The 15,349-nt window shown below is 43.3% G+C and overlaps 1 protein-coding gene across 1 annotated transcript in view; it reads right to left on the bottom strand.

Moving 5' to 3' along the window:
* Positions 1-12,222, bottom strand: part of LOC140369279 (heparan sulfate glucosamine 3-O-sulfotransferase 3B1-like) — a 57,542-nt gene extending 45,320 nt beyond the window's left edge. Inside the window, exon 1 of the mRNA XM_072456567.1 lies at positions 11,768-12,222. Coding sequence (XP_072312668.1) covers positions 11,768-12,222 — 455 coding nt within the window. The remainder of the gene's footprint in view (positions 1-11,767) is intronic.
* Between the last annotated feature and the right edge of the window lie 3,127 nt (positions 12,223-15,349).

The following is a 15,349-nucleotide window of genomic DNA, read 5'->3' as shown; positions in this document are numbered from 1 at the left end:
TTGGTCACTATGGATTACTCAGACTCGTGTTCCGTGGTTCAGGTGCTCTGGTTCCCGTCTCCAGGTGTTGCACTGGGGGAGCCTTCTGCACCTGCTGCCTGTCCTCACCCTCCCATTGCAGGTTAGATTCCCAGGATGCCTTTGGGCAGCTGCTAACAGACACGAGCCCCTTTTCCCCTTGTGTCCCTCTCCCTTGGGTGGGGCGTCGGTGGTCCGGGGGGGCACGCAGAGCTGTGGGTGGGGGGGGCGGCGAGGGTCAAGCAGCGGGACGGCAGTGGCGATGACTGCGGCATGCCTGAGGCGGAGGGTGTCGTACAATTATACCCCGCGATAATCACTTTCACGTCCCGGAGGTCTGAGTCCGTCACGGCATGTGCCCTGTGTGTGTGCCCTCTGCACCTGACCTTTGACCCCCCCGAGCACCGCCGGTCCACCTGCCGTGCACAAACCACTGCTTTCTGTGGAGGTGGGCTTTGTTTGCCCTTGATTTTCCACCATTCAATTCAACAAAAATATTTCAACATTTCATTTCAGTCTTTCTGAAATTCTCTTTCGTTTGAGATTTGCTAGAGCTGCGCAATTACTCGCATTTTAGTCATTTCTAATCAATGATCTTTTCAATAGAGAGGTCGACAGGCAATTGTCTGTCAGTAAAAGCATGTGGTAACTTCGGAAGAACACTTTTTTCACTTTTAAATTGCCGTGGTTAAATGTTTGCAATAATAAAAAAAAAAAAATAAAAAAAATTGAGCGAAAAAACAATTTCGTGATTCATTGTTCACCAAGCCCGAATGATCCCGGGAGCTATGTTGTCGGGGGCTTCATGCCCCTGGTAGGGTCTCCCAAGGCAAACAGGTTCAAGGTGACGGGGTCAGACAAAGATCGGTTCAGAAGCCCCCTATGATGACAACACGAACAAGGCAGTTTACGTCGCCCGGATCGGCGTCACCGGGGCCCCATCCTGGAGCCAGGCCTGGGATGGGTGCTCCATGGCGAGCGCCTGGTGGCCGGGTCTTACCCCACGGGGCCCGGCCGGGCACAGCCCGAAAGAGCGACGTGGGGCCGCCCTCCCGTGGGCCCACCACCCGCAGGAGGATCCATAAGGGGCCGGTGCAGAGAGATCTGGGCGGCAGTCGACGGCAGGGGCCTCGGCGACCAGATCTCCAGACACAGAGACTAACTCTGGGGACATGGAATGTCACCTCGCTGGGGGGGAAAGAGCCTGAGCTTGTGCGGGAGGTTGAGCGATACCGACTAGATATAGTCGGCCTCACCTCCACGCACAGTTTGGGCTCTGGAACCCATCTCCTCGAGAGGGGCTGGACGCTCCACTTCTCTGGTGTTGCCCGCGGGGAGAGGCGGCGGGCTGGTGTGGGCTTGCTGATAGCCCCTCAGCTCAGCCGCCACGTGTTGGAGTTTACCCCGGTGAACGAGAGGGTCGCGTCCCTCCGCCTTCGGGTGAGGGACAGGTCTCTCACTGTTGTGGCGGCCTACGGGCCGAACAGCAGTGCAGAGTACCCGGCCTTCTTGGAGTCCTTGGGAGGGGTACTGGACAGTGCACCGACCGGGGACTCCGTTGTTCTACTGGGGGACTTCAACGCCCACGTGGGCAATGACAGTGACACCTGGAGAGGGGTGATCGGGAAGAACGGCTTCCCCGATCTGAACCCGAGCGGTGTTCAGTTATTGGACTTCTGTGCTAGCCATGGATTGTCCATAACGAACACCATGTTCAAGCACAAGGGTGTCCATCAGTGCACGTGGCACCAGGACACCCTAGGCCGGAGGTCAATGATCGACTTAGTTGTCGTGTCATCAGACCTCCGGCCGCGTGTCTTGGACACTCGGGTGAAGAGAGGGGCAGAGTTGTCAACCGATCACCACCTGGTGGTGAGTTGGATCCGCTGGCGGAGGAGGAAGCCGGACAGACTTGGCAGACCCAAGCGCATTGTGAGGGTCTGTTGGGAACGTCTAGTGGAGCCCTCTGTCAGTAGGGTATTCAACTCGCACCTCCGGGAGAGCTTCTCTCATGTCCAGGGGGAGGTTGGGGACATTGAGTCCGAGTGGACCATGTTCTCCGCCTCCATTGTTGATGCAGCTGCTCGGAGCTGTGGTCGCAAGGTCTCCGGTGCCTGTCGTGGCGGCAACCCCCGAACCCGGTGGTGGACACCGGAAGTAAGGGATGCCGTCAGACTGAAGAAGGAGGCCTATCAGGCCACTCTGGCTTGTAGGTCTCCGGAGGTCATCGACGGGTATCGGCAGGCCAAGCGAGCCGCGGCTCGTGCTGTCGCAGAGGCAAAAACCCGAGCCTGGGAGGAGTTCGGGGAGGCCATGGAGGAGGACTATCGGTCGGCACCAAAGAAATTCTGGCAAACCGTCCGGCGCCTCAGGAGGGGGAAGCAGTGTCTCACCAACACCGTTTACGGTGCGGGGGGAGGCCTGCTGACCTCGACTGGGGATGTCGTCGGACGGTGGAAGGAATACTTTGAGGATCTCCTTAATCCCTCAGTCACGTCTTCCGAAGAGGAAGTAGAGACCGGGGACTCGGAGGCTGGCTCATCCATCACCCAAGCTGAAGTCACTGAGGTTGTTCGCAAACTCCTCGGTGGCAGGGCTCCGGGGGTGGATGAGATCCGCCCTGAGTACCCAAAGTATCTGGATGTTGTAGGACTGTCTTGGTTGACACGTCTCTGCAACATCGCGTGGCGTTCGGGGACCGTGCCTCTGGACTGGCAGACCGGGGTGGTGGTCCCGCTGTTCAAGAAGGGGGACCGGAGGGTGTGTTCCAACTACAGAGGGATCACACTCCTCAGCCTCCCGGGTAAGGTCTATTCCAAGGTACTGGAGAGGAGAATCCGACCGATAGTCGAACCTCGGATTCAGGAGGAGCAGAGTGGTTTTCGTCCCGGTCGTGGAACACTGGACCAGCTCTATACCCTCCATCGGGTGCTCGAGGGTTCATGGGAGTTTGCCCAACCAGTCCACATGTGCTTTGTGGATCTGGAGAAGGCTTTCGACCGTGTCCCTCGGGGTGTCCTTTGGGGGGTGCTCCGGGAGTACGGGGTCCGGGGCCCTTTGCTCAGGGCTGTCCGGTCCCTGTATGACCGGAGCAGGAGCTGTGTTCGCATTGCCGGCAGTAAGTCAGACCTGTTCCCAGTGCATGTTGGACTCCGCCAGGGCTGCCCTTTGCGCCTAGAAATTCTGTCCATAAAAATTATGAACAGAACCGGTGACAGTCAGGGGTCGGAGGGTGTCCGGTTTGGGGACCACAGGATCTCATCTCTGCTGTTTGCAGACGATGTTGTCCTGATGGCTCCATCAAACCCGGACCTGCAACATGCACTGGGACGGTTTGCAGCCGAGTGTGAAGCGGCTGGGATGAGAATCAGCACCTCCAAATCCGAGGCCATGGTTCTCGACCGGAAAAAGGTGGCTTGCCCTCTCCAGGTGGGTGGGGTGTCCTTGCCCCAAGTGGAGGAGTTCAAGTATCTCGGGGTCTTGTTCACGAGTGAGGGAAGGATGGAGCATGAGATCGACAGGCGGATCGGTGCAGCGGCTGCAGTGATGCAGTCGCTGCATCGGACCGTTGTGGTAAAGAGGGAGCTGAGCCGAAAGGCAAAGCTCTCTATTTACCGGTCGGTCTACGTTCCTACCCTCACCTATGGTCATGAGCTTTAGGTAGTGACCGAAAGAACAAGATCGCGGATACAAGCGGTCGAAATGAGTTTCCTCCGCCGTGTGGCTGGGCGCTCCCTTAGAGATAAGGTGAGGAGCTCGGCCCCGGGGAAGACCCAGGACACGCTGGAGGGACTATGTCTCTCGGCTGGCCTGGGAACGCCTCGGGATCCCCCCGGAGGAGTTAGAGGAAGTGTCTGGGGAGAGGAGGTCTGGGAGTCCCTGCTCAGACTGCTGCCCCCGCGACCCGGCCCCAGATAAAGCGGCAGAAGATGGATGGATCTTCACCAAGCGCTAGGATCTTCTCATGTTTTATTTTAAATCGTCATCATGAACTTGAAACAAACCACCAGGCTATTAGCAGATAGTCACATTTACACAGCACTTTTCTGGCTCCAATTGAAATGAGATTCAAACTGCCAAACACTCTAATAAATTAGCTTATGCTGCTCCAACTGTAGATGTAATGTCTGCTTTGATGAGTCCATATTTGGAATCTTCCGGTTTTTCCACTTTTTTGCTATTACTTGCTTGTACTTACTCCTTTTTGCATTATTAAACATGACAACAACACTTTTATTAACAATTTAGGGGCTTTTAGGCACCTGATCTTTAGAAATGACTCACAAGTACCCAGTTTAATGTGTTTTAATGATGAATAATTTCCAAATAACGCGTGAAAAAACATAAATACTGTTTTACTTGGTACTTCCTGAGTGGCAGTGTGTGTTTCCTGGGCAAACGCGGGTCCTCAGAAGCAGGTGGACTGTGGAGCTGATCTATTTAAAACGCTGGATCATGTCATTCATGTTTTGTGTCCATGTTGGGCCCAAGGTCAACAGCCAAGGCCGCACGAATCTGAGGTTTACATACTGCCCCATAAACACACGCAACAACCATCGCTAATAGATGTGCCATCACCACACGGCCAAATATGGAGATGTGGGTCAAAAATACTACTAAAGCAGCTACTAATATTACCACAGGTCACAGAGTAAAATACATTTGCTAATTTGAAGTTAGTGGAAATGCAAAATTATACACAAATCAACTTTTAAACGCAGATCTGATTGCCTATTTTTAAAAGTAAGTACCGTATTTTCCGCACTATAAGCCTATAATTTTCTCAAAAAAACGATTTGTAATCCAGTGCGCCTTATATATGGATTAATTCTGTTTACTGACCTCGAAGTGATTTTGTGTAGTACACGTTTGGCGCCTTATGTATGAAAAATGATCGAAAATAGACCATTCATTGACAGTGTGCCATATAATCCAGTGCGCCTTATAGTGCGGAGAATACGGTATGATCATTTATAGTGAATAACGGTGGGTTTTTCGTCTGTCAATAATCATGGCAATAATACAAATATCTTTTAATGCGCTTTACAAGCTTGTCGAAGCCTCTTTGATATTGTTAAATCTGTGGTGTGGTGTGTGTGATAAATATATTAGATGGCATTTGATATAAACTAACTACAATTATTCAATAAATTCACTCTCATTTTCAGGTGCAGATTTGAGCCACACACTATACGACTTCTCCCGATCACATCATATCATGTTTCACAGTTTCTAAACCAAATTAAACAGCTAATAAAAATACATTTGGTGTAAAAATTGCATGGCAACTCTGCGTTTCAACTAAAATATGGAACAGTCTAATTAGTTAATTTTATCTGTATATTTATTGGTTTCTATTGTGATTTTACTATATTTCTATTATTATTATGATCACTTGGTATTGCTTTTTGTGTGATTTGTGTCATACAAATACATTTGATTGACCGATCGATCTGTATCGTGTGAACAAAGTCAAAATCTGGCATGAATTACAATTTTTTAGGTTTTTTCTAAATGTTTTTTTCTGTTTTCCCATTGCGGGCCACACATGTCCTCTGTGTTAAACTCATCTCTTATGTTTTATGAAGTGTTTTAACCTGCAGAGGGATGTGATTGAGCCTCGAACCAGAGACTTTAAACAGTATCCGGGTCTAGACAGGTGAAAGCTTGTCCCGCCGTAACACTAGAAACGTTTAAACATAATACTCGTCTGTACTTAACACGGTTTAGGCCTGACCCCCGTGTTCGCGCCGAGCTTCGTTTCACCAACAACAGGTTCAAAGCGATTATACAATTACAGCAGAAAATAAGGAGTGAAAGGTGACACTGGTGAACGGGCATGTGGGCTGAGGACGGCTCTCCTGTTTAACAAAAGGCGACGAAGTACAGCAACACGAATAAAGCCACAAGCACCGAGTGAAAACAGGCTTGATTTACTCACGTGGAGCAAAGTAAAATGCAAATATAAATAAAAAAGTATGCTGAAAGCCGCTATATTGAAAGTATGTTGTTGAAAAATGTGTTTCTCGTGCGTCTTGTAACTTTGAAGAATTTGAAGACTCAAAATGTGCAGGTTTTAAACAGTAATGTTCTTTTTTTTTGGGCTTGGGCAACATATATATAAATAAATACATATTTTTTTCCCGTCATATTGATTGATGACAGTTTTTGAATCACTTTATTTTTTAAGAACAAATAAAAATGCTTTTCAATCTGAATTTTTTAACTTTCAACAAGAGTGTGAAATTTAAATCAATGACAATTAAATGTTTTTCTTCAAATTGCATGAGTTTGCTGACAGAGAATTGCCTTTTAACCTCTTGATAAAAAAGACCTATGGGGATCATGACAGTTTTACAGCTTTAAATGTGACTAATAGCTTAGCCCTAATTCCATTTTTACAGAAAAACATCTATGAACTACTTCCTTCGATCACTGAACCTCTTTATTGCAGCTGTAAAGTCAATATTAAAATCCCATTCTTGACTCTGACTCTCAATCCAAATCACATATTTATAACACTGCTGTGCTGAAATAAATGCCACATTTTGACAGTCGGCTCTGAGCTCTGGGTGTGAAGTTGACTGTGGTTTCTGATGGAAATCCCCAAAACAAACCAGACAAGTTTAATTGTGGGAAAAGCTGAAGTTATAATGCCACAAAGAGCCCGAGACAAGTTAAAGAATGTTCCAATATGAGAAATGTCAGACTATACAGCATAATGAATCCAATTCAACTGTGAAAATATGGAGTTATATTATCATTATATTATTATTTCTAACTCAGTATATTATTAATAAAATGTTTTTCTTTTGTCCCGACAACTCAAACCTAGGAGAATCAAACCCTGAATCATATGCACGGCAAACTCTCTTAAAGTTTTGTTTCCTAAAAGATTGAAATGTTCTACAATTTCATGATCAAATTAGACTGGTGATTAAAAACAGAAAAAAGAAACATCTTCCGTAAAAAATTTAAAAGTATATGATGAAAAACCGTTTACAACTTTTTTATATTAAAGTTTTTTCATCATGTAATGTTATATATAAATAATGTATTTTATGTCTAAACATTGCATAAACCGCATTTATTTGGGACATATAAATCTGAAAAAGAGAGAGTCCGGTTTAAATTTCTGCTTCATTTTGTTGACTTATTAGACAAAAAATAACTTTAAAAAATTGATTTTATATTAATTATTTAGTTGTTGGGGAAAGTATATTTCACTCAAATTTGGTGTACAAATGTGAATGTTGCCTAATTCATGGAGTTAATTAATAAATCAGGCTTGGAATTAAGAAATCCTTCTGTACGATGCATCGAAATCTTGTCAAGTATTTAATGAAATAATAAGACATCTTCAGGTCCATGTTTTTCTTCCACGTGAAAGCTCTTCAGCAAAAAAAAGAAGATTCGAGCCTGTATTTCCCCCTTTAAGACACAAAAACACCTCTAAAACCATTTCCCCAACAAGCTCTCTTCAAAATACGCCTCTCTGTCCAGTCTCCAACCCAACAACAAGTGCATGTTGTCCCGCTCTGAAGAGGAACACTCCTGCCGAGAGAAGCCATGCTGTTTTAACACTTATTTATTCCTCGGCTGGATTCAACAGGCTCTTGTGTTTTCGAATGGAGAGGGGAAACCGGCACTAACGTTTTTTTGGAAGCGCCGTCCGAATTCCAGAGAATCTTGGCAGCTCGTGTGGATGGATGGGACCCTCGTGGATATAAAACCTCCACAAAGGATGAATAGGTGATGGGGAAAAGGGAAGGTTCACACAAGTAGGGCAGAGGTGGAGCATCTCGAGGGTTACGCCGTGAAAAAGTAACTGTATTTACCACGTTTGGTAAAATACTGGGATTATTACGGGGGATCCGGTTGGGTTAACTGGACCAGGATTGAAACGGGACAATGGTACAGCAACGGTTACAGATCTGCATGTTTTATACACATTTAAAGATGCAGTAGAAACTCGCTTGTCTACGTGGAGATATGTTTAATACTATATTGCTTTACCTGGAATATTCCACAGTAATGTCCACGGAGACAGTTAAAGAGGTCCATTATTCTTTGAAACTGAAAAACAAAAATGTGAAACTGGAAAATCTGGTTTATAGTAAAAAGAAATCTATGAAAAATAATGACTTGATTTCCAAAATAATCAAAATATATGTTTTTTGGAAATTTATTTACAGGTTTTTTATTAGATTTTTTCCGAGTTTGAATTTTTATTTCACCTCATTGAATCTTTTTAAATCACACGTTTCATCCATGTTATTGCAGGAGGCGTTTGATTTGGTCTGGACTTAGTTTGGAATTGATCTGGATTTGGTTTGGACTTTAGAATTGGTCTGGAGTTGTCCTTTAAAGCAGGATTTCAGCCTTAATTTGGCCAAACCATATCAACCCTCTGTGTCTCCTGTACTCTTTTGTAAATATCTACTTGTACAGTGAATTATACTGACAAAAACCTGCTTTTTACCTACTCCGTATTGACTTTCTCCATCGTGGAAGAGTTTTACACATCCACACATGTCTGTTTTAAACTGCTCTCCTTAAAGCGTAAGTATTAAACATGCTAACCTCTAAATTTAAGAAGTAGGGGAAACCAAAGTACGCTGGAGGAAACCCACGCAGACACAGAAAGAACAAGCAAATTCCACACAGAAAAGCCCAGTCCGTTCCAGAAATTGAACCTGGACCTTCTAGCTGTCAGGCTTTGTCTCTTTGAGTGACACAGTGGCCATTTATGACTGACATTTTAACTCCCCAAAACACACATTGAACCTAAATGTGATTTTTTTTTTTTAATCTGTAACATTCAGGCGTGTTTTGCTTTGTTTAGACGTGGTTTTAAACTGGTTTGGTTCTGCATACGCGTTCTTTAAACTCGTTTTACACCTGGTTTACGTGTCGCTTGAACCTGGTTTAGCCCTGGTTTGAATTACATCAGCTTGATCATTTGTTTAGCTCTGGTTAAGTCTCGTCCGAAATCCAACTGACGACGCAGCGATCTCTCCATCGCTCCCTTAAATTACCCAGCCAAACTTGGGCTCAATCAAAAGTTGAATTATATCTTTGCTAACACTCAGGTAACCTTTCATTACAGCGCTAATCCTTCTTCATAAGAGAGCAGCGCTGTCGGCAATGGCCCATTACACAGAGGAGCGGGGAGAGGCGCAGTCATTATTCCCACACGGGACGGCCCAGCACTTACTCTGACACACCAGATCCATCATAGGGCGGACCGGAGCTGAGAAATGCAGCTTCTTTAGGCCGATCAAGACATCCGCGGACGGGACGAGTGTTTATGGAGGATCAGGAACAGCTTTGGGGTTTAGTTTAAATAAGCAAAGTGTGGCTGAGATGGAAAAGGAGCAGATTTTAGAGCGAGAACAACGGGACTTGAGTGAGATGGGAGCAAAAAGTTAGTTTGAAAGGGATGAATTTAAATTGGGCATTTGGTATAATTACATACAGTATTGTAAAAACAGTTATAATACACCTGACAGACTGACACAACAGATTACATGCAACTAATGATTATTTTAGCTATAGTTTTTCCCCGATTTAATTATTGTATAAATGAGACTTTTTTTTTTTTTTTACTGTTTCTATTATTTTTTAAAATGTTTATTTAAAAATGCTGATGTTTGTGATTTGTTTTAGAGTCTGTTTTTAATCCAGAGTACAATTACGATAATCAAATTACAATTATTATTTTTGAGCCTTTTTACATATTATTCAGTAATAAAATTGTACTTAAGAAATCAAAAACTTTGTCAACTTCTATAATAGTCACGAGTTTGTTTCTTTTCTACTTTCTGTGTGTGAAAAGCTGAATGTGAGTAAGCTTTATGTCAAGTTATACATTTGAGTTGTCTTTATATGGGGCTGGCTCACATCATGCCACTTTTTATCGCGTCATCAAGTTATATTGTTATTGCACTTTTTATCTTTTATTGCGATACAAATGTAGGTCTGTATTGCCTCTAATTGTAAGTGTTTTATTAAAATATTGTATGGTAGATGTGAGGAACATTTAAGATCACTGGATTTTAAACCTATTTGATGAAAAAGCCTTGATCTTCAGCTTTTTTTCGTCGTATCAAAAGGCACAGTACGTCAAAAAGAGTCAACATTGAACTACAGTATCACACCATCTGCAATCAAATACTTGAAATACACTCTTTCCCAGCCAATCATATCATAGTAATCTTTTTTTTTACTTCAACCAAAACAACTTCAGAGTCGGTCTGCTCTGATAAAGTCTAATAAAAGCAGGTCTAATGCAGAGCCATAAATCACACTGGGCTTCTCCCAAACGGCAGCAATTAGTTTCCACTATGAAAACTCGAGATGTTGAAACAAGATTTGAGACTTATCTTCGTGTGCGATTAAGTGTCTGAATAAAAGTTGGACAAACATTATCAATCACATCAAGGACAGGCAAAGGAGTATTGCAGTGACGAATAGTGATATGGGAAAACACAGACGCAGAAAGGAAAGGAAATCAAGTATACAGTGAGTACTTTCACACAAACCTGTATTACTGTACTGCAAGCCAAGTATACGGTGAGTACTTTCACACAAACCTGTATTACTGTACTGCAAGCCAAGTATACAGTGAGTACTTTCACACAAACCTGTATTACTGTACTGCAAGCCAAGTATACAGTGAGTACTTTCACACAAACCTGTATTACTGTACTGCAAGCCAAGTATACAGTGAGTACTTTCACACAAACCTGTATTACTGTACTGCAAGCCAAGTATACAGTGAGTACTTTCACACAAACCTGTATTACTGCATTTGACAGCTATACTAATGCCACTGTTTCTATTAAATAAAGGAGTTCTAGAACAATTATACTTTCAATCACCAGTGGCTGCAGTTACACTCAAAATTTTATTATTACCCACACGTAAACAGCGAAATGTGATCTAAACTCATTTATTTCTGATAAATGATTGATTTATTCCCTTCTGATCAGATTTTGTATTTTGCGTGTTATTTAAACAATCTTAAAGGTCCAGAAATCAGATAATAATCAGATTTTGGTGTGCATGTAAACATAGCCACTGCAAATTTGTACTCAAGAAACTTCTAAACAATCACTCAAGTTAAAGTACAATATATGTATTTGGGGAAACTACAACTCAAGTAAGAGTAACGGTAAAAAAAGAAGCGTCTGGACATAAATACTGTATGTATATAATTTGGAGTTTATGTAATTTGAAGGACCAAACACTAAATAATGCACAAAACCTGGTATTTTCAAAGGATAGACCACAAAAAGGAGATAAACTGAATCATATCTGATCTTTATCTATTCAAAGAGTAACCACTACCTTTATTCGAGTAAGAGTACTGTTACACTATACTTTAACTACTTCTTGAGTAGTAGTGTAAGAAAACCACTCACAAGTAGGCTACAACTACAACCTCTGACCTTTACTCATGCTTATAGTTTTTAGTTCAGGACAAATCTCCCTCAAGCGACAATAACATTTATTCTATTCTATTCTGAGAGTTAGAATATATTCTTCAAGAAGTATAAGTATGATAAGTAAGTACACTTCCTTTAAAAAGTTACTCAATTACTTACAAATGTAACCATTACTCACTTCTATTACATACACATTGTCATCTTACACCATTAAAATAGTCAAGTATTTGGAATAACAGTCAAATAAATCCATAATAAACACCGACGCGTCTGTGCGTGACCCGCCGCACGAGCCTCACCTGTACCACTCCAGCCCGTTGCCATAGTTACGGTCAAAAAAGTGCGGCTCCGACCCCACGGCCCTGATGTCCGGGTGCACCCGCAGGAACTCCAGCAGCGCCCGGGTCCCTCCCTTCCTCACGCCGACGATGAGCGCCTGCGGCAGCCTCTTGCGTCCCTCCCCGAGCGGACGGAGCTCACCTGCCGCGAGCCCCGGCGACGCGCTCCGGGACGGCACGAACTCCTCCGCGGGCGAACGGGCCACCGGCAGCCCGCGCTCGGTCCTCGGCGGCGCGGCGAAGTGCTCCGGGGAAAGTTGCTGCGCGTCCGGCGGCCGCGGGGAGACAACGGTGCCGACGCGGTGGTCCGTGTAGAGGCAGTGGAGGAGGAGAAGCGAGGTGAGGAGCGAGAAGAGCATGACCGAAGCCCGCCTGGGGGCGCCTCTCGCCGGGGCGGTGATGCGGCCGAACGCCATGGAGCCATCACGTCAGCGAGAAACGCATCATACGCGGCGATATCACGAAAGATGACAGATGTTATCTGCGGAAAAGACGTTGGAAAGTCCGTGAAGTGTAAAAACGTTTATCTCCAGATGTGGTCCGGACGGGGAGTGAGACGAGATGTGATCGATTCCGGCATCAAAACAAAGCTGTCACGTCCCGTTTGTGTTTGGGATGCCGCGCCGTCCACACGTGCGCGCACTTGTAAACTTGTCAGACGCGGCAGGTTAGATGACAGACAGCAGAGTGGGCCAATCACAGCACGAGGGGAGGGTGCTGTGGAAAGGCAGCCAATGGGAAGTTAAGTGGGTGAGACGCGGAGACTAGAGTATGTATGGACTGTACTTTATTGCATTATCACATTATTACATTATTACTTTAGACACTCCTATAGTTAGTAGCATGTTTATTGTTCTGTTTTATTTTTTTGTGTTGGAAAATGTATTTGTATATATCTTTGTAAAGTTGTATTTTGAATAGAAATACATGTGAGCGTGTACTTTTATTTCATTTCTTTCTTTTGACTCATGTTGATAATGAGCAAAAAAAAAAAATTGTGATAGGGATAGTTTGATGTAAGGCCAGACTCTGTAGGTCAGTATGAAAATAAGGTATTTTAGAACAATGTCTGTGTCATGCAAAAAAATTAAATGACAAATATGCAGATTTGTGGGACATGCATTTTGTTTTACATTGCTTATTTTGTTATATTATGTACAAAATAATTTATGAAGGAGTTTTGGACATCTTATCTATTTAGTATGAGAGTAATTTACTGTAGATCTTACTGAAAATTGGCTTGATAAATCTCAATTTTGGAGTCAAAATGTTGTGATGTTTATGTCAAAATTGAAGATTGGACAATGTTGTTTCCATGTGAAAGTTTAGAACTGACCAAAACAATAAATAATACAACGTTTTACCTGTGTTTTACCTTCAATTTGAGTTCTTCTATTCTATTCACATGCCATCTTCAAATTTTTACCAATACAATATTCCCCATCATATTTATTCAATTTTTTCTTTCAGGTTTTGAATTGAAAGTGCAGCTCAAATGGTATGTCGAACTGCGTCGCTATTGGGTCATTCTTGGCATTCTGTATTTTATTGACATTTCATATTCCATCCAAACGCTGCGACCCATATCACAAACACCATCATTTTAACCCAAACCGTTCATTAATCGCTGCTCAGTTTCAGACGTAGACCACCAACGACGCTGCCCCTTGTCCGGAACCCATTAGTTATGACACTGACCAACAACAGAAAAGTAAAATAATAACCTCGGCCCCATTATTTCTTTACAAGTGAACAAGATGGGTCCACATGCCCCACATCTGCTGCTGCCTTTGTGGGATTAGCATGAGAATATGAAGCAGTGGTTGAACGGTGCACAGTCCACTGCCCCGGAGAGACCTGGGCCCCGGCTACACAGGGTCGTATCGCCAGCGCCAGATGTCCTCCATGTTGTTGGGACAATGCAAGGAGTGGCCTGCATTTAACCAATCACACCCCTTGTCTTTGTCTCAATCGCGGACAGGAGACGGGGCCCGCCCCCAACACTATAGAGGGAGGAGTTCTGCGCATACCAGCACAAGGCTCGGATGACTTCACGTGTGCGCAGACCGGGGGCAAAAGTGGACGAGAAAATCAGGGTGACAAGGCCTGAAAAGCATGCAATTTGGCTTTTTGGATGCTTGATTTACCCATACATAGTTTAAAAAGATTAAATGTATTAGATTGTTGGCATTTACTGATAATTTGTTTATTTATTGCTGTATCTAATCGTACAAAGTCAACGTGAGAGGCCAAATTGCACAACGGAAAACATGACTTTGGTCCTGATTTTCTTTTTCAACTGGATTTTTTTAAAAGAATAAACATAAAACACAGAACAAAACACAACCAAAGACTGAAAATTAAAATAAGAACACAAATAGACATGAACTAAACATCAAAATAAACACAATCATGGCACATTTAAGTTAAAATAAAAGTCACTTGGTCAAAAATCTATGCAATTTCCAAATTAAGTCTGAATGTGGTACCAGATTTTTTTAAATAAAGCCTTCGGGCCAAAAAAATCATTAAAATAGAGTTTTACAGTTAAATGTGGACAGTGTGCAGCAGTCTGCTTTTACAAACTTTATGGGGGAATAGTTTACCTATTTACAAGACTAAAGTTGGGTAATGCAGCTTTAACTCTATGATTCTGCATGTATTACAAAATTGTTCATGCCCTGAAACAAACTTTTGGAACCATTTCCTTTCTAAAATACAAAAAGACCTAATGAAAAACAAAACAAAACATGCTTTTCAAAACCAGTATAATTTTTCTTCCTTTTTTTTCCCTTCTAAATAAATAGTTCCTTTCACAGTCCTGAACAAAGCACCGTTTTGTACAAGGACAACATACAAAGTGGCTGAATATTGAAAGTATATTGTGTTTTATCATTTTGCGAGATATAACCACGAACAAAAAGGGGAGTTTCCAATTGGTCCTGAGTGAGTAGTGGATTTAAATTAAACTGTGTTAAAGAGACGAACCTCAGAAGCCAAGAATGATGGTTTGTGGAAATGTGTGGTTCATGCAGTTCAGACACAGGACAACCCATAAACTATAAACATACAATTTCCACCTGTAAATCTTCTTTACAAGCAGCATCTGTTTCGGACACTCTTCTATGGCACATTGTACTCTTTTCTTTTTTGAACATATACTATCATTTTGAGTGCTACAATAAATCCAAACATTTAAAAAGTTTCAAAAAAAACATGAAAAAGAAAAAAGGGTCTTAAGGCTCTGTTTGTCTGTCAGGTTTGGGAGCACTATAATGTTGGCAGTAAAGACGTCTCCTTCAAACTGACAGGTCCAAAACCCCAGTCTATAAACCTGTCCGAGGATTATGTGCAGGACTGAGACCAGAGTCCAGCCTGGACTTGGCCCGCTTCACATTGGAAAACTGCTTCCCACTCAAATTTGGAATAATGTATTTTGGTTTCAAAACTCCTGCCATGAACATGATGGATGGATATCTGTGGAACATACTTTTGGCCGCCGGGAAGAAGGCAATAACAAAAAAGTGGATGACCCAAGCTGCC

Source organism: Eucyclogobius newberryi, unplaced genomic scaffold, assembly GCF_026437365.1.
Source record: "Eucyclogobius newberryi isolate DKJ021-1_F unplaced genomic scaffold, fEucNew1.0.hap1 SCAF_20, whole genome shotgun sequence".
Taxonomy (NCBI): Eukaryota; Metazoa; Chordata; class Actinopteri; order Gobiiformes; family Gobiidae; genus Eucyclogobius; species Eucyclogobius newberryi.
Note: the sequence above shows the minus strand (reverse complement) of the source record. Positions and strands in the feature narration are given on the sequence as shown.